General features: G+C 44.6%; 1 protein-coding gene and 1 non-coding gene across 2 annotated transcripts; both read left to right on the top strand.

Annotated features, from left to right (window-relative positions):
• The first annotated feature begins 204 nt into the window (after nt 1-204).
• Elmod2 (ELMO domain containing 2) lies at nt 205-13,113 on the top strand. Its single transcript, XM_051168515.1, has 9 exons — nt 205-338; nt 1,483-1,630; nt 3,303-3,331; nt 7,006-7,103; nt 8,135-8,264; nt 9,716-9,849; nt 11,452-11,520; nt 12,169-12,302; nt 12,621-13,113. Exons 2-9 carry the CDS (start codon nt 1,489-1,491, stop codon nt 12,764-12,766), a joined length of 882 nt encoding a protein of 293 aa, XP_051024472.1. The 5' UTR covers nt 205-338; nt 1,483-1,488; the 3' UTR covers nt 12,767-13,113.
• Nucleotides 5,076-5,137, top strand: LOC127209708 (U7 small nuclear RNA). Its single transcript, XR_007833220.1, has one exon. It is a non-coding gene; the product is annotated as a U7 small nuclear RNA (small nuclear RNA).
• Nucleotides 13,114-19,912: the final 6,799 nt, after the last annotated feature.

Genomic DNA, 19,912 nt, shown 5'->3' with positions numbered 1-19,912 from the left:
CTTGGACCACGTTGGCATGGGGCGTAGCAGTCGGCCGCCGTTGCCAGGGTAACTGGCTGGCGTCTGGAGCCCCAGCCCACAGACCTTCCGCCCACGCCAGCGATAGGCGGAGCGCCGGCCAATCGGAAGAGGACAGAGGGGCGGGGCGCGAGGCCCGGGGCAGGAGGCCCTTCCCGGCCCCGCCCCCTCCCCGCCACCCCGCCTCCTGTCCCGACTTCCGGGTCGCGGTGTTTGCAGGGAATTGCTCCGCGTAGAGCGTCGTTTCCGTTGCCGGTGTTTGCAGCTTGGGGGAAACCGAGGCAGTGCCAGCTTCCCCCTAGTTCTTCCGCTCCTGTGAGGTGGCTGCTGTATTTATTTTTCTCTCACCCTGCGTTGCTGGCGAGCGGCTACGCAAGCCTCACGGGGGGGCGGTGTCCCGCGGATAGTCCGCAGGGTGCCGGGGCCGTCGGGGCTTTGTGCAGCGTTCCCGCGCGCGAGAGGGGCGGGACGGCGCGGTGCCCGAGGCCCTGGGGGCCCGCGGCCGGCGGGACGGCCTCTCGGCGCCTGGCACTTCTGTCGCCGTCGTCCGGACGAGCGCGGACGGGATGACTCATTTTAAAGATCCAGGTCCGCGTGTCTGGCGCTGGCGCCGAGTGCCCTGCCCCGCGGGGATTTCGAGTTTGACAGTTCCTCGGCCCCCGGCCGGGAGAGGGTGTGTCAGTGTATCCCAGGGCTGCAAGGCAGGCGAGGTCCCCAGCATCCCTCCTCCAGTTATTCCCCCCCCCCCCATAACACCCACGAGGAGTTATCTTTTTTTTTTTTTCTGGATTAAAAACAAAAACCAAAAACTCTTGGTGCTTTTTGCCCGTCACCTCCTTACTGCCTGGGGAAAAAAAAAATCGTGAATTCGTCAGGATGCCATCTGCTCGCTTTCCAACCTGTGTGCTCCAGTTTGTAAGCCACTTGTAGCGTTTTTTTCGTTTGTTGGAGTCAGCTGACTGGGACAGCTGGGACGCGCTCTCCACCAGGGCTAGGAAGAGCTCATTCTTGGGGAAAGCACAGCTGATGTGTAGTAGATTTGAAATTGTTGCTTGGTTGGTCCTTTTATCCTAGAACTGTTTTCATTCTAACTCTCAAAGGATGAAAACCGGAAGTAGGAAGCCAAAATATTAAATAGAATTATTTGGCAAGAATGAAGGCGGTTATTATTCTTTTCAGCCATTAAATGATTTGGCCAGTTTCCCCCTACTTTAAAAAAAATTTTTTTTTAAAAAAATGACCATTTGGCCAAGAGATAAGCTGACCGTTTTGTTAATCATCATTTAAACATGCTGGATATTGTTTCCTTGCTTACTTGATTAATACTGTCCCAAAATAGACACAATGGACTAGTAGATTTTACTATACTTTGGGATTTGGGGAATTGAATCAACTTACTTTATTTTTCAGTTTTACAAGTCCAGTTTAAGGCCATTAAGCTCGTGTTTTTCTATCCTCTTCCAGGAAAACATGTTTGTCTCTCTGTGGGAGTTTTTCTATGGGCACTTTTTCCGATTTTGGATGAAATGGGTCTTACGGCAGATGACTGGAAAGTGTGAATTGCAGCGGATTTTTGACACCTATGGAGGTGCACAGAGAACCTACCGGATAGGTAATGCTATTCAAAATCAAAAACTAAAAGATTAAGTAAAACGTAATTGAATTCCTTTTGCCTACCCAGTGGTGCTGTGATTTGAGTAAAGTCCCTGCAACTGACTCTCTTAAGCTCTGTGGCCTTTGAGCCTTTTCACTCTACTGCTGACTACTGAGCATTGAACAATTGGATATAAGAAGAAACTTTCTTAGGGCATCCCATATGTACCCAGAGAGAATGAGCCCTTTGGGTTTCCTAAAAATGTATCCGTTGTTCGTCAGATCATATTTGCAGTAGTTTGCTAGGAAATTACTCCTCTCCTCCGTTTGGAAAATTTTACACAAATATATGATGAAATGATCAGAAGAATCAACAGCTGTTTTCTTACTTCTCCTCACTCCTTACTCCTGTTTCTGAGTGGACAGACTGCTCATTGGTCCTAGGAAAGATTATTAGAGCCTACCTGGTCCAGGCTCGTGGCGATAGCCTCGTGGTTATTGAGCCCAAAAGGTATGCAGTTGTCAACTGAGCTTGCTGTATCTATAAAGATACACACTGGATCTCTAAGTCTTTATATGAAAAAAGTGTAAAGATGTCTGATATTTGTGACACAGTGAAGTAATAATATTTTTGATCTGTTAATTTGTAGCAATACAAATTTGTGTGCATTTCTTTTTAATTTTTGTAGCTATGGAAGCTTTTATGGTATACATGGGCTCGGGTTAGCTTGCCTTATATTTCTGCCATATGACAGTTTTCCGATGTTTAATTGAAAATATTGTTCTGACTTCAAACTCAGACGGTTGAGAACTGTGGTTTGAAGTCCTTTTAGGCATAGTAAGAAAGACTTGGGCAGAACCATAACTCACGATGCTGTGTTAAGTGGAAAATCGAGAATTAACCAGCTCCTATTTTGTGTTGGTTAAGAATGCCTCGAATGAGGAATTGATGCCTTTAGAGCCAAAGGAGTGAGGTATGGACTGCATCCAAGATGACAGTGGAAAGATGACGCAGCGTCCTGTGGCCACGCTGATTCCCACCCCTCTGCCTCTTCCAGATCTCTGCGGGCTGTGCTGGTTGGCTCATCACAGTATGGAGAACAGCACAGTCAGGCCTTTACTTTGAGGCAAAATGTATTTTTCTTACAATTCTCAAAAGGAGAACATTCTCAGTATACCAGAAACATTGTTTTTAAAGACCAGTACAAATGTCATCATTGTTGGAACAGAAGCCAGGAGTGCAGAGGCAGCTCGCTCATGGCCTGGTATGAAGAGCGTCGTCGGCCAGGCCAGGCAGCCTGGTCTTTGCTCCTGGCTTCTATGCTCTTCACTTTCTGGCCCCTCGCTCGGGCCGATGATGAGGAGACTGTAGCGGAGAACACAGTCTCCAGATGGATTTCTGAGATCTGAGCTGCCGGCAAACACTCTCACTCTGGCAGTCTGCGGTCGGTGTAGAAACAACATTCTGGCAAAATTAGGTTGTCACCAGCTTGGTACTTTGTTTGGGGGAGGAGATCATTCTACCCCCTTCTCTATCCTGTAAGGTTCTGAGGTGATTGTTCTGTTGTTCATGTGGAAATTGTACCTTAAACTGTGAAAGTGATTTATCATTACTATTATATTTTTACTATTTGATTTGGGGCTAATTCAGAAAATGTATTCAAGTGGTAACTTTTTTTTTTCAATTTCAGAAAATTCCTTGACATATTCCAAGAATAAGGTAAGGGCACATTAAAGTGCTAATTCTAGAAAACCTAACCTAAACATGTTTTGTTTTTGATTTTGTTTTTTAGAAGAATTCGATTTTAGGATGTTTACTTTCTTTGCTATGAGAAACTGTGAGTTAATTTTTCGCATTCTCTGGCTTTTGATGAACAGAAGATTCCTATTCTGAAGTTTTATCTGTATATTTTGAAGTAGCTTTGGTAGCTTTTGGGGACAAGTATCTTAGGAAAAGGCTTCCCCGAGACTGTGTCCTCAGGGTAGGTTGTGTGAGCAAAGCAGTTTTTGATCCAAAGTGAGTCCCAATATGTAGCGGTCAGCTTTTGCTGTGTAAGAAACAAACACAGATCTCGGGAGCGTAAAGCAGTGTTACTGTGTGCCTGTGCACACGTGGGTCAGCTGCAAAGGCTCTTTATCGGGCTGGTCATGTCTGGTCACAGGTGCGGGTTTCAGTGGTCAATGAGGGAATGAATGATTCAAAGTGAGTCACTGGAGGCCTGACAGACTCTGTCGACTCCATTTGCATCCATGCAAGGCCGCATGCAAGGCAAAGGGTGCTCACATACATTCTGTACCCCCAAAGCCACATTAGGCAATGCAAAGGGATGTAAAGTCAGGACCAGCACGCCAGGCTGCCACACTTAGCCACAGCTCTTGCTGTTGTGTTAAGTGGAAAATCCAAGAATCAACCAGCTAAAATTATCTGTAAGATCACAGTGTTTTCTATATAACAATTACTGCTGTATATTAGTTTATGACATTTTTAGTTCGGTTATCTGTGTGAGCATCTGTATTTTAGATATCCATATACCTAAGTGTTTGCATTTGGTCAAAATGTAAAATATGAATCATAATTAAAAAACAAAAACAGAACTGAGGATATGATTCTGCCTCCTAGTGTTGTTTACTGAGACAGGGTTTCTCTGTGAAATAGCCCTGGCTATCCTGGACTCACTCTGTAGAGGCTGGTCTCGAACTCGCAGAGATCTACTTGTGTCTGTTTTCCAAATGCTGGGATTAATGATGTGTGCCACCACACCTGGAAGGAATTCTTTTTTGTTTTTTTTTTTTTTGTTTGTTTTTTTTGAGGACAGACTAAAACCAAAGACATATAAATGAAAAATACAACTCAGTACCCTTTATGAGTGTGATGCAAGAATCCTTACAAAACATCAGCAAATTGATCCTAGTAACTGTTGTTTATAAATTATCAGTACGGGCCTAACAATTGTTTATTATCAGACCTATAATTATTATTACTTCAGTAAAATCTGCTAGCAATCAATCAAGACACAGACACCTGCTGTATTTTAAAATAGCCTTCGTTAACCTGGGGCAGGGCAAACATTAATCCTGTAAACTACTTCCTGTATGGGATGCCTGCCCCAATCCCATGCCATCTGTTTCTAATAACTTCTATCAAGCTACCTCCCATCCAGAATCCCGAATACTTGCTAGTGTTCTTCATCTGGACTGAATCTCCATCCACGCCCGCCATGCGCTGCTCCTCCATTGACCCACGAAGGTGCAGCCTCCTTCCTCTCTCCTCCAGTCTTCAATCCTGCAGCCTTCTGCCATGTGCCTTGGAGAGGGACCATAAGTAACACATAAAAAGGATAATATATTATGATTGAAGTTTATAATCAGAGAGTATAACTTATTACCATATTAACAGAGTCAGAAAAACATGATCAGTTTGATAGAGCCTGGAAAATCTGCTCATGATTAAAAAACTCTCTCCCAAGTGTTACAGCTCCTTTTTGAATTTGTCTAGCAGGTTTTCTGACTTTGTTGGAAAACCCCATTTTAAATTAAAAAAAAAAAAAAAAAAAAGAAGAAGAAGATAAAAACTCTCTCCCAAGTAGAAAAGCAAAAACTCCCTCACCCTGTTAAAGGCCACCATGGTCAATCTGCAGCTGGCATGACAGAAAACATTTCAATGTTGAACACTTTGCCACAGTTAGGTGGGAACATTTAGTTTCTCTGCTTCTATTCAGCATTGCCCTGGAGATCCTGGGGATCCCAGTCAGCATAGAAAAACCTCAGAGCAGAGTTGGCCAGAAGAACTGTCTTTATTAACAGAGGTGCAGTCTGGGAACGTACACAGTCAGTCCTGGGGTGCCCAGAGGCTGCTGCTGTGCATGAAGAGGGGACTAAACAGTCTGGCACCAGGGGCGAGCAGTGCCACCTACCATAGCAGTGCCACCTACCATAGCAGTGCCACCTACCACAGCAGTGCAGCCTACCACAGCAGTGCAGCCTACCACAGCAGCCAGAAGTGTTTAGTGAAGCAGTGAGTCTTTAGCACTAAGACCTGTGGAGGAATTCTCACCAATTAAAAGATTCATTAAAACATTAATTCCAAAGTTGACCTTTGAGTTTGTGACGTTTTAACCAAAATTTCAGTGGGTCTGTTTTGAAGACACTGACAAGCTTGTTTATAAACTTATGCAGAAAGAGAAGGGGGTGTTCTGGCATAGCTTAACTGATATTCTAATAGAACCAACTTAAAGGACATATTCAACAAGGCCTCCTAGACAGAGAGAGGACAGAGGACATTATCAGACAGGCCAGACAGAAGGTCACCTTCTTAATGTGTTCACTCAGTGCATTGTGGGAAGAGAAACTGCCAGCAAGGGGAGACCTGGATGTGGGGGCTGGAGACCTGGATGTTTGGGGGACTGGAGACTTGGGTGTGGGGGGCTGGAGACCTGGGTGTGGGGGCTGGAGAACTGGGTGTGGGGGCTGGAGAACTGGGTGTGGGGGGCTGGAGAACTGGATGTTTGGGGCTGGAGACCTGGATGTGGGGGGGCTGGAGACCTGGGTGTGGGGGCTGGAGAACTGGATGTTTGGGGCTGGAGACCTGGATGTGGGGGCTGGAGACCTGGGTGTGGGGACTGGAGAACTGGGTGTGGGGGGCTGGAGAACTGGGTGTGGGGAGCTGGAGAACTGGATGTGGGGGCTGGAGACCTGAGTGTGGGGAATGTGGGGGCTGGAGAACTGGGTGTGGGGGGCTGGAGAACTGGGTGTGGGGGGCTGGAGAACTGGATGTTTGGGGCTGGAGACCTGAGTGTGGGGAATGTGGGGGCTGGAGAACTGGATGTGTGGAGTGGGAGGGCAGGATGGGGATGGGCAATAGTTCTTAGAGCCTGCTGCTATCCTCTTTTTAAAATTAATTAAAAAAATTTAGCATCTTTTTTTGACAATGCATAGATACATGCAGTGTTGTGTGCCATGCGCTCCCTTACTGTCCTCTCCCTCCTGTGCATGTTGGTCTCCTTCCTATGTCCCCTTCCTTTCATGACTTGGCTATTTGGTTTTCACCCGATGAGTTTTATTAGGGTTGCTTTTAGGAATGTGGACAGGAGGCTTTTAGAAACCACACATACACCCCCCGTGAGCACTGAGGGCTGGAGTGCTGGTAACTACACAGCCAGCGCCTCCACCCAGCATCGTCTGTTACTCTCCTGAGGCTCCTTTGGCAACTGTCCTTCCTGACTGTCAAATTTTGGTGTCTGTGTCCTCTTCAAGCCAGCTCTCAGAGAGATCTAAAGCAAATGTGATTTCTTTTTGCATTTTAATATCTTCTTTGTAAAGTTGATTAAATGCCTCAAAACAGACTTCTGATCAACCTGAGGCACTTCTCTCATCCTGCTGTTGGTTGATAACTAGGTCCTACGGAATGCAACACAGGCTGCCGAGAGCGAGCTGGACAGATACGTAGTGGACATAATGAAGGAGAAGAACATCTGCCCCGAGAAAGACACCAGGTGTGTGTGCCGCTCCTCTGTGACAGGCTGGAGCCTGCTGGGCAGAGCCCTGCACTGTTGGACAGTAGTGGGGAAGGCTTGTGGGTGATGCAGCCCAGCCCTGTCACCCCGTAAACATTGAAGTCCAGAGTGCTGGTAAACACACAGGGCTAACCCAGCCAGGCCCTCCACTATTCTCCCACGGTTAAATAGCATTGGCTACTGTCCGTCCTGCCCTTCAGATTCTGGTGTCTGCGTCCTCTTCAAGCCAGGCCCTCCTCAAACCCTCAGTGTGTGTCACGTGTTCAGCCGAGGCCTTAGAGGAACAGGCTGCGCCGGGGCTGTCTGCAGGCAGTGTATTCTTGTTCTACAAGAGTCACCAGGTAGCGGGCTAGACAGGTGATGGGCACGCTGAAGGCCAGTGGTACAGTGAAAGACTAGCTGTCTTCTGTGTTGTGATGAGCGCCGTTAGTAGACACCTATGTAAGGGAGGTGGAGGGTGGCTTTGGGGATTTGACGGCAGTTAGGAAATGAACCCTTGGGGTAAGAGGCATCAAGGACACAAACCCAGCAGGGGGTCAGTGCCATGCAGAGAGTGTGAGGGCACTTCATAGACAGGGTGGAGCCTGAGGGTTCTAAAAGGTTGATGGATTGGAATTGGAACTAAAGGTTAGTGTGTGGCCACTAGAGTCACTGTAAAAAGCATGTTGCTCCAGGGAAAAAGTTATTGCATTCGGAAAAACTGAGGCAACTTGTCATAGGCTGTTTTGTATACACTTCAAATATTAGAGGTGTAGCTGTGTGGCAGTAAAGGTTTGGAGATGTGTGGGCAGCTCAGAGAAACCATGTGAGTGAGTTATTGTAATGGAGTCAGTGAGCTTTCATGCTGTCTAGAGCCTGTTCTGTCATAGTCTTGAGTGATTCTCTGCACGGCCTTCAGTGCATCTTATTAAATTGAAAGCCAAAACCACTTCCTAACAGATGTGTGAACCACAGGCTTTGCTTTATTGTGATAAGAGGTCTGATTTAAACTAATAGTTTTATCCTTTCAGTTTTCAAATCTGCATGAGGACATGCTTACTGCAGATAACTGGCTATAAACAGCTCTACCAGGATGTAGAAAATGTGAGGAAAAAACCCTATGATTCTGCCAATGCACAGCACGAGAAACTGCTTCTCAAGGTAAGCGCCCGGCCAGGGCTGAGGCAGTCAGCTGCAGCCCTGAGGCCTGTGCTGTCCTCCTGTTTGCTTGCTTCCTGGAGACTTTGTGTTAGGTTTCATTGATAGGGAAAGGTTGGTGCTCAACAACTTTTACTTGATAGGCATCTTTAAAAATATATTCCTGTAAAAGTTTAATGTTGTTAATTCTGAGATAAGGGCTGGAGAGACGGCTCAGAGGTCAAGAGCACCGCCTGCTCCTCCAGAGGTAGTTCAGTTCCCAAGCACCCACATGGTGGCTCACAACTGTCTATAATGAGATCTAGTGCCCTCTTCTGGCCTCCAGGTATAAAGCATTCATGTACATTAAACAAACAAATAAACAAACAAACAAATTCTTTAATTCTGAGATAAGTTATCTGTTCCCCAAAGGGACTGTCTTTAGCCTCAAAGCAGGGTGCACAGGCCTCAGAGCCTGTTTATCTAACTTGCTAGTTGAGATTGGGCTTTCCGTCTGCAGCACTGAAGCTGTGGAGGTAGATGTCCCTTTAGAGCACTGCATCACTTCTGAGACTAGCACAGCGTCAGCTAGCACGTACTGCAACAGTGGCCTCCCACAGTGAAGAAGGAGAGACCACCTTCCTTCTGCTGTTCCTGCTGTGTGCGTGTGTGAGGGTGATAGCTGAGGCCTAGAGAAAGTGCTGAGACTGCAGTGTGGCCTTTCATACAGGGAAAGGATTCCAAGGCCTGGGGAGAAGGTCCGACTTGCTTCAGGAGAGCAGCACTGGAGCCAGGGGAGAGCTGCTTCCTGCCCAGCCTCGGCTCCAGGCCACACTGCCTTCAGCAGGGCTAAGGGTGTGCTTCTTAAAACAGTCTTTCCTTCCTTCTTTCTTGCTTTTGATTAAAGATTAAAGTCCCAGCATCACAGTAGAGCAAACTGAATATGGATTGGTCCATTTGCCCAAGATTTTTATTCTCAAGCAATTTAAGTCTAATATACAAATATTGGCTAGTAAACACAAACAGGTCACTACTCTAGATTTCTGTGGATTTTACTTTAAAAAACCGATTCTTCACAACAGTCATTCTGGTTGGAATAGATACACTACTTTTTTTTTTTTTTTAAAGTGATTTATTTATTTATTTAATGTATAAGAGCTCTAGCTGCATGTGCACCTGCATGCCAGAAGAGGACATCAGATTCCAATATAGATTGTTGTGAGCCACCATGTGGTTTCTGGGAATTGAACTCAGGACCTTGGGAAGAGCAGACAGTGTTCTTAACCTCTGAGCCATCCCTCCAGCCCCCAATACACTACATTTTAATTACTGTCCTTGTTGCTCTTAGAATGTGCCTATCAAAATTGTTGAACTGAAAGTATTTAGTTATGAATTAGATAAACTAAGAGTAGGAAAATGTCGCAATAAACCAAGAGCATCACAATTATGTGTAACACAAAAACATGTTTGTGTAGCTCTGGACTCTTCTGATGCCCACGAAAAAGTTGAAGGCCCGCATCTCCAAGCAGTGGGCAGACATTGGTTTCCAAGGTGATGATCCCAAAACAGACTTCAGAGGCATGGGCATACTCGGATTAATCAATCTTGTGTAAGTGAAAATAGTTTCTTCTCCTTGGCTGAGTGACTGTGTTTTGTCCAGTCTATTTTAATCCCAGGAAGGATTAACTGTTGATTCACATTGACTGTAAGTTTTCTTACCTGTAATGTACATGTTTGTTAGTGTGCTAGCAACAGTTCAAAGGTGTGTGTGTGTGCGTGTGTGTGCGTGTGTGCGTGTGTGTGTGTGTGGCTGTGCATTTGCACGTGTCTATGTGTGCATCTGTGTGTGTGTATCCATCCGTGTGTGCGTCTGATTGCTCACCAGGGTCCGCAGTGCTTTTCCCTCCTTTTACTTTCCAGCCCCAATTCTGACCCTGCATAAGAATCAGGAACACTTCTTTCTGGGTTTTCCCTCTTGTCTCCACTGCAGGGGCTCTGATTCCATTTGGGAAAGCAGGACGGGTTAGGTGACATGTTCCTTACCACCTCTGGCTGATGCCCGGAACCCCCACTTATCAGAGCTGTAACAGATTGCCTTTTCCTGTAGCACTTAGGCTGCAGGATAAGTCACAGCCGAGAACCAGTACTAGTCTAGTAAGCAAGTGGAAGACTGAGTTCTTAGATCAGTGGTTCTCACGCTGTGGGTCACATATCAGACACCCTGCATACCAAGTGTCTACATTCCAGTTCATAACAATAGCATACTTACAGTTATGAAGTAGCAGTGAAGTAATGTTATGGTTGGGGTCGCAGCATTCGGAAGGTTGAGAACCACCGTCCTATGTAGACATGCAGATGTGTAGACTGGTGTTTGAGTTTCTCTGTGGCCTGTGACCTACAGACTGTACACAGTGCTGAGAATGGGAAGCCAATAATTTCTTTTGATAATTCTTACCATGAAAAAAAATCTGAAATTGAACTAAACTAAGTTACTACTGAGAAAACTATTCCAGTCAATATGGATAAAGCAGTTGGGGCTTTTCCTTTGATATGCCATAAGGAGATTTGAAATTAGAAGGGCATGTCTGTTTGGTAATGTCTAAAATTTTCTCTAAGTTGTATGTAATTCTGCTTCCTGAAGATAAATCCCACAGTAATCTTTAAAGAACTTAAGTGCCTTCCCCGTCTCCATCAGAACAGCATCTCACTGAGCCTGGGGTTTAGGTAATTTGATGGAGTTTGACTCTAGACTGTTCTGAGGGTTTTGCTAGACTTTAAATGGAGTGTAGTTTCTTCACTGTATTTAGAGCACTGGCTGATGTGACAATGGCCAGGGTCCACGTGCATCAGTGACGGTCTGCTCGTCAGCGGGCGTGGCAGAGAGCACAGTGAAGGAGGGGCGGCCCAGCAGCTGCACTCTGAGTATTGGATAGGATGCGAATTAGCAGGTTTCAAAACAAGAACTCAGGTGGTTTCTTCTTTTGTAAGCAAATAGCAGGCTGCCGGTGCTCCTTGTGTGGTAGGCTTGATTCCTTTGGATTAAATTTGGACTCAGTAGCCTTTGGGGACCGTTGAGGTGGCTTGAGGTGGAGATGGGATGGCTGTGGCAGCGAGGGCCACTGTTCTGACAATAGCAGTGGCTTGCTCTGAAGTATTAACCTACTTGCAAGTGGAACATTTTCGTTTCATTATTCTCCTTGAACTTGTTTAGGTATTTCAGTGAAAATTACACCAACGAAGCGCATCAGATTCTTTCCCGTTCAAATCACCCCAAATTAGGGTAAGCTGGGCAAGTATTTAAAAAAGCTAGACTCTTGCAGTGAAAATGACTATGTGAATCTAAAGATATTTAAAATTGTATCTTAAAATGATGTTATTTTAACAAGTGAGACTGTAGAAAGGATATTACAAACTATTTTAAGGAAAATGACCATAAATGTTCTATATATTCCAGTAAATTTTACCACATGATATAGTTTATAAAACAAAGATGGGAGCTCATATTTTTTTCAAGAACTGTTTCAAAGAAGGAATAGAAACTAGCACCGAAGTAGGAAAGTCAGTTAGCTTTGCAAACAGTAAAGGAGATGCAGACGAGGCCTCGCTACTAGCTCTGTACTGCTTTATACAGAATAGCGAGAACAAAAGGCTGGGTAATGCAGATGTCCTCTTCTTTATTGTTTTTAGATGTCACATAGTCAGAAGTTTTATTTTTATTTCTTAGCTTCTATCTAGAAGACTAACAGCCTTCAAAAACCAAGCACTTTGGTCTGTCTCACTATCTAAGTTTAGAGAGGTTCCTGCAAAGCGAGTCCTGTGCTAGTGGAGCAGCACAGCCAGTTTGGGGAACTAGTCAGCTCCTTGTGTGGTGTAAACTTCTGCTTCGAGCTGTCGGCTAGCTGTGTAACGGGTGATGTTTCTGACGTAGGTATTCTTACGCAATAGTTGGGATCAATCTTACAGAGATGGCTTACAGCCTACTGAAGAGCGAGGCTCTGAAGCTTCATCTCTACAACTTTGTCCCTGGGATGCCCACGATGGAGCACTTCCACCAGTTTTACTGTGAGTACCAGCCTGAGCGAGCATGCTTACTCCCAGCAAGGCAGAACGTATGGTTTTTAGCTGGATGCCTATGAAGTTAAGAACTCAGGCTCGTCATTTGATTGTTTAAGGTCTTTGCTACCTAGGAGAACGGTGGAAGCCGATCTCTAGGTGCACTTTCTACTTTACGTTCTGTATTGAACTCAGGTTGTCAGGCGTGAGTGACAAGCAGCCTTATCCACTGAGCCCAACGTGGATGCATATTTTCTGGAAATGAGATGGTCCAAATATGATTTTTAACCCCTTGTGGAGAATGTGCTTGTGTGTTTTTAATTGCAGGTTACCTCGTGTATGAATTTGACAAGTTTTGGCTTGAAGAAGAACCGGAAAGCATTATGTACTTCAACTTGTACAGAGAGAAGTTTCACGAGCGGATTAAAGGGCTCTTAATGGATTACAATGTGGTGCTCACTTTAAGAACATGAACCGTCTACAGTATCTCTTTCTACCACATTTTGCACACACAGCAGAATTTATATGTTATTATAGAAATTATCTGATCAACTACACTCTTATATATAATTTCATACAAAAATTACTTCAGAAACTCTATTTAAGAAAGCTAGCGGACAATCAGTGTATGTTTACAGTTGTTTGTACACTGTTCTCCAAAGGTCCCTGACCCTTCCAAAGAGCCCTCCCGGAGTCACATGAGCTACAGTTTGGCACTTGGGACTTAGCCTGTTAGTGCAAAGTATAAATCAGGTATATTTACGTTTAGCCGCTGACTAAAATGTACACGAGTCCATTCTTACTGTTCTCAAGCTGGTGTCACTTTTCTCAACTCTGCAGCAGCAGCATCCTCTCCTGAAATGGCTTCTGAACGCTTCGTCCTCTCACTCCTAGGCAGATGAGCACTGGGTGTCCTCTGAGGCTTTCTTTACATCTCCATCTTAGAGTGGGGAGAGCGCGGCTCTGTCAGGGAGGGGGAAGTCATGGCAGGAACACAGCAGGAAATGAGAGGACTGCAGTGCCAGCGGCAAGCTTTCTGTGTCTGGGCAGCACACTATGGAGGTCTGACAGGTTCCTAGGCATTCCTCTTGCTTGGTATTTGCTCTTACGAGCCGTGGAATGGCCCTCCATGTTTCACTGAGGCCCTCTGCCTGGATGCCTCGGATGGAGGTGCCTCGCTGGGAGAGTCTTGATTACATGTGAAACAGTTTCTTTTAAGAGGAAACTATCTCTGAAACTTAAGAAGAAAACTTAGAGGTTTTGAAAACTGTTCCCCATTGTTGGCGTGTTTGATTGCTGTTTGCTTTGCTTGCCCTCGCTCTGACTCTGGTGTTTCTGGGTAATGTAGGGACCCGGTTAACAGGCTGTGGTACCACCGCAGCCTGGATCCTGACTGTGCATTTGTATAGCTTTATTCTCCCAAATCTCAGGAGGGCAACACGTACTGTTGAGGATTATACATGAGGAGACTCTAATGGCATGGTTTCCTTTTGCATGTTTTAGGGAGTTGTTCTCAGAACAAAACTGAAAGAAGCTAAAGTTAGGGACGATGACTATGAAGCGCACCCCTTAATCCTGTGGGAACCAGCACGTAACACCTGAATTTAACCTAAAACATGATGATGTTTTGCACATCTTTTAATATCAGGTACTTAAAGACCAGCTTGTGTGATGGAGGAAGATTTGTTACTTTTCCACAATTTATTGGTGTCTTTTGACAAGCCCCTGTCTTCATACTTATCAGAGAGAGAGAGAGAAAGCACCAGCCGTGTGGATGTCTCATTACAGTGCATGGGCTGAAAATAATTTTTCTTAAGGAAGATGAAACTTTCTTTTTAAAGTAGGTTTATTTTATAATACTAGAAAGGATTTAACTTTTTAGTATTATAGGAATTTAATAATTGATTTCTTATAAGGGACTTGTCAATGCTGATAGTATATTTTTCATTTTTGAAAAATCTTTAGTCATCCAGGTTTTATGACGTATTTTGTAGCTAAACCCTAACAAGGAGCACATGATCACCATTGTCATTCATGGTATTATAGTGTCAACGTGTCCGTGGAAAGCGGTGTGTTAATGTCTGACTATTGTGCTAAAAGCACTTACCTATATATTACAAGCTTTCAGCAGCATAAGTTGGACTGATTTAACTCTTTATCAGCACATGTAATAAAAAGACTACTTGAAGTGTGAAAGAGGAAATAATAACTAATAATAATAATAAATAAGTAATTATTTCCCAGCAGAAAAACTCTAACGATGCTATGAACATACTATCACAGTCTAGTTAATGTCACAGTCTTTAAGTCCTCTTTTGTTTGTACAATACAGATATTGTTTGTTTTTTACTAAAATTGTCATTAACCATTTCAGGTAATTATATAGTGAGTTGATCTGTAAGCCAATGACAGCTTCAAAGCTCTGATACTTTGGAATCTTGACTATTGCTAGTTGTACATTACATTGTCCGGAACCGTCTGGCTGACAGGCTAGGCATATGCAGGAAAGTGACAACACAGGCAGTTTCCTTTACTTTCAGCAGAAGTCAGAACTAACCCAGTTTCACAATCCACATGTAGATGCTTATCTGTCTAGACCTAGTAAAATTACAGTGTAGCAAGCCATAGTCATGGCATTAAAGTAGCAGGAAAATTATGGTAGTTTAGCATAAATAAAGTAGAATCAATGGGAGATCAATTTTTGTATGTGAGAGAGTGAACAGATTTTACCAGTGACAAAAGTAGCATAAATTCAAATGCTCTGAAAGACAATCTTTTTACAAATTGGAGACACCTGAGATATCAGTGAACCTTGACCAGCCTCTTTGTAAATAAATGTAACAATACAACTAGGCATAAAAATGAATTTAAACTGGCACCATTTACAGTTCAGAAATCAGAATATTTCTTTCTTTCTTTCTTCTTCTTCTTCTTCTTCTTCTTCTTCTTCTTCTTCTTCTTCTTCTTCTTTGCTTCTTTCTTCTTTTCGTTCTCTTCTTCTTCTTTCTTTCTTCTTCTTCTTCTTCTTCTTCTTCTTCTTCTTCTTCTTCTTTTTTTAAATCTCTGGCTTTCTCCTTTCTATTTCAAGAGCTACTTGGATTTGTGTATATTTTTCTATGAAAATGCTTGCAGTCTTTATTCTTCCTGCAGCATTGGCCACGTCATTTTCATATCACTCTGGTCATCGGGAGTACTCAGTGAAAGGGATTTTGGTTAAAAGTTTTGCTCAAAGAAAAACCATTACTTGGGTGTGACAGGCAGCTGCTCATTTCTGCCTCAGAAGGGCATCACGGCACAGAAGAGGGAGCTCCGCCCAGGAGGGCGATAGTCTTGTGATCAGGACTGGGGACCCCTGGCTGCATCCTTGGGATAGGTGCTCTACTTTAATCCCTGAAGGAACTTTGCCGCCATGCTCCTATGCAGGAGTGTCTCCACACAAGCAGCTTTGAGATGGAGGTGAGGGCACTCATTAATACTCTGAGAAAAATCACGACTTGTGTTTTTGTTTTTTCTGTCTCCAGTGTTTGATGAGAAAAAGTTTAAATGTAGTGTAGGTAGGACCCAACAACCACGTTTACTTTGGTAGGGTAGTTCCATGTTTTTGTTAAAGACTGACAAATATGTAAGCAGTAGCGTTCCCTGGAGGGAGAGTACCGACTGGCGACTTAAACTTTTGTCTATTTTGCATCAAGCGTTTGAGTTTCAGATAAAAGCAATAGTGTAAGATGTGGTGTCCTTTTGTTTGCGATGTTAAATGAGAAAATAAAAACAGAGTGGAAACTGTTGCAAGCCTTTCTGTGGATGCTTGGGATGCCTGTGCCCCTCCCTATGTAAGTCATTTGAGTTCAGGAAACAGTGCTTGCTTAAGTTACAGGTGAGCGTTAACAGATCTGTGACTTCTAACTCTTCTTGTAACTGTGTAAGATCTTACTGGAGGAGTAAGTGGTTATGAGACTAGAAATATGCTTTATTTTACAAGAAGCCACAATTTCACCCGAACTCATCCCAATCCACCCAGTTGTCACCAAGGGTAGAAGCGATTCATACTGCACATTTTTCTTTACAGCGTCTTTTGGTTCTATTTACATATTAATACTTTATTTTTATAGTTGCATGATATTCCAGTATGTGATGTGTAGATGTACTTTATTTTGAAGTAAGTCTTTATACAGGAGACCGGGCAAAGCTACAGCAGCAATCACCGAAGCTCCTCTTAATTATAGACGCTCGTAGCAGAAGACCAAAAGGATGAGGGCTGAAGACAACGCCTCCACCACAGCGAGCGCTTTCACAGAAAGCTGTTAGCGATAAGAATACAAACAAGACATAGATTGTAGGCAGATTATAGGATTAATATCAGGCCTGGACCAAGTGTTTCCAGACTCTTGGCATCTCACCCAAGAATGAGATAAAGGTGCACACAGATTTTAAAAATTGCAAGGTAACTTTCTTCAGAGCAGTACTGGGGGCTCCAGGTTATTGCCCAGAGTGCATGGCAGCAGGCAGCAGGCAGCAGGCAGCAGGCAGCAGGCAGCAGGCAGGCACTAGAGAGGCAGCTGAGGGCTCACATCCACAAGCACAAGGCAAACAGAGAACTAACTGGGAGTGTTGAGGGCTTTGGAGCCTCAGAGCCCACCCCTAGTGACCTCTCCAACAAGGCCACACTTACTTCTTCGCAAAACAGCTTTATGAACTGCAGATCAAGTGTTCAGATACATGAACCCATGGCGCCATTCTTCCACCACGCGCACACCTGCCCAGCTATGCACAGGTGTGACGGCAGATGGGGGGGCTCTCTGTAAAAGTTCACCTAGAAGATACAGTTTGCCCTATTGTGAATGCATGTAAAACCAGTCTAGGCCAGGACACCTGCCCTCCCCCCTCCCACACACACCTGGATGTAACTAGTACAACGGACTAGAACCTAAGTGGTGATAAAAGATCAACACTCTTGTGGGAAACAAACAAAAAAGGTGACTGGAGTGATGGCTTAGTGGTTAAGAGCACCGACTGCTGTCAGAGGATCCAGGTTTGATGCTCAGCGACTGCGTGGTGGCTCACAACCATTCCAGTTCCAAGGAATTCAACACCCTCTGTGGCCTCTAGTGGCACTGCACACACACACAATGCACAGACAGACATGCAGAAAAGCATCCAGACAAACACAATAAATACCTTAAAATTTAAAGGCCGGTGAGACGGATCAGAGGGTAAAGGTCACTACCACTAAGCCTGGTGAGTATGTTTGGTCCCCGCAGACCCACAGGGTGGGGTAGACTGTTGTTGGAGTGCAAGTTGTCCCCGGGCCTCCACGTGCATGCTATGGTATTAATGTGCCCACATGCTCACACAGCACACAGTAGGGTCATCAGGAAAGAATGACTCTTAATGAGAAGGTGCCGCCCACATAGGATTAGCTGCAGATAAGCCTGTAGGTCATTGTTGTGATTGGTGATAGACGTGGGAGGGCTCAGCTCAACGCAGGCGGGACCTCGGAGGAGGTGGCCCTGGGGGGTATAGGGAAACAAATGAGACAGCCAGGATGATGGAGCCGGTAGCTTCACTCCTCAGTGGTCCCTCAGCTTCCACCCTCCAGGTTCCTGCCCTGGTTTTCCTCAGTGGTGTTCTGTTACTGCTAAGTATTTCTCACAGCAATAGAAACCCCAACTAAGACAGGCACCTAAGAATAAATGCACCAAATGTGTCATTATGCATTTGGTAATATATGGCATGATGAGACCATGCCATGCTACATTAAAAACAAAACTAGAGGGCTGGAGAGATGGCTCAGCGGCTAAGAGCACTGTCTGTTCTTCCAGAGGTCCTGAGTTCAATTCCCAGCAACCGCATACATGATGGCTCACAACCATCTGTAATGTGATCTGGTGCCCTCTTCTGGCCTGAAGGTGTACATGCAGGCAGAGCACTGCATGGATTGGAAAATATTCTCTCTTCGTATTGATCTTATAGATTGAATGTAATCTATAAATGAAAGCTTTTTGGGTTGTTTTTCTTTTTTGTCTCCTTCATGATATGAATACAGAGGGACATCTTTGCCTCAAGCTGCTGTTGCATTTTATATCCATGCGGGGTAAACTGTTGTTGGAGGGATAGTGGGCAAGTCAGCTCTGCAAGCATGTTTCCATTTTCACTCATGTCACTTCTATTTAAGCACCGACAGAGACCATCATGGAGTCAAACCCAAGACACATAGTGGTAAGATATAATCCATGCCCAGGTGCTGCAAAGAGGCGATTTATGAAACAGCAGCTCAGTCGGTCACGCTGGGAAGAGGCTGACTCATGTAGCTGTCCTACACAAATGAGCGCATTTGTGTACCAGGACACATGAGCATCGGATGAAAACGGCCCTCCAAGGATGGCCAAACGAGTCTGTTCCGTTAGATGATGAGGAGTTAGAAGAAGCAGAGACGTCAAGGTTTTGAGGATAAGAACGCATTCCCCTCTGGGGTCTGCCGAGGGGCACATCTCAACAAGTGCATTTTGAGATTTCTGGTCTTCAGAATAGTAAGATGATAAATCCGTATGGTTTGAAGCCGAGTAATCTCCGACAGTCTGTCACAGCTGAGGTAAGAAATGAGCGCCTATGTCACAAGAATTCATATCGGCATCAGAGCCTGAAAGGAATGCTCAGACGCCCAGCAAGCAGAACACCAAGTCTGATCATTTTACAATAAAATGATGGGTCCTGTTGATTGTCTGTGAGCTGCGGCTCTGAGAAACTGCACGAGTAATCTTAAGTCTACAGCCAAAAGATGCCACACACCCAACAAATGGTTTAATTTACATAAAGCCTCCAAATAAGACAACTGGAGGGTGAACATCTACATGGGAATCTATGTATTTTTTAAAAGACTGAACAATACTAACAGTAAAGTCACGTGATGGAGGTGGATCCACGTGCATGCAAGTTTTTGTTCCTTGAGCTTCGCTGTGGGTGTTTGCCCACTTTGTGATAACTTACTGGTCACACATTTATTTTGTGTACTTTTATGTTTATGTGTTATTCCCCCAATAGAATTGTCCTCACTAAAACTTGAAGAGAAAAGCAAGCTAATATGATTCCAAGCAAGAGAATTGCTGACTGGGTGGTGGTGGCGCACGCCTTTAAGCCCAGCACTAGGGAGGCAGAGGCAGGTGGATCTCTGTGAGTTCAAGGCCAGCCTGATCTACAGAGTGAGTCCAGGAAAGAGAAACCCTGTTTCAAAAAATCAAAAGCAAAACCAAACCAAAACAATAACAAAAAACCAAAGAGTCAGACAGCAACCATTTGCCACTTGTGTGAAGAAGAAGAAGAAGAAGAAGAAGAAGAAGAAGAAGAAGAAGAAGAAGAAGAAGAAGAAGAAGAAGAAGAAGAAGAAGAAGAAGAATCATCCTTAGCTGGGACCCTTCAGCCTCCAGAATGACACTGTTAATCAGGATGCTCCGTGAGCCACCAGGTACCACCTGACACCCAGTTACTTCTGTTTCTTTGGATATGAGCTCGGGACCTATGCCTGTTTTTACCTCTCAGCACACAATGTCAGGCACACGTTTTCTGACGGACTTTTCTGTGTACTGGGGTTTAGTACCTTAATTCCCTTCATCTGCTACTGTCAT

Source organism: Acomys russatus, chromosome 26, assembly GCF_903995435.1.
Source record: "Acomys russatus chromosome 26, mAcoRus1.1, whole genome shotgun sequence".
NCBI classification, from domain to species: domain Eukaryota; kingdom Metazoa; phylum Chordata; class Mammalia; order Rodentia; family Muridae; genus Acomys; species Acomys russatus.
Note: the sequence above shows the minus strand (reverse complement) of the source record. Positions and strands in the feature narration are given on the sequence as shown.

Bases quoted from the DNA above. Each gene is read 5' to 3' on its own strand.
- Elmod2 (XM_051168515.1), top strand. From the start codon at position 1,489: ATGTTTGTCTCTCTGTGGGAGTTTTTCTATGGGCACTTTTTCCGATTT. The intron at 3,332-7,005 runs GTAAGGGCACAT...GTTGATAACTAG, and splicing joins TGACATATTCCAAGAATAAG to GTCCTACGGAATGCAACACA. The intron at 8,265-9,715 runs GTAAGCGCCCGG...ATGTTTGTGTAG, and splicing joins ACGAGAAACTGCTTCTCAAG to CTCTGGACTCTTCTGATGCC.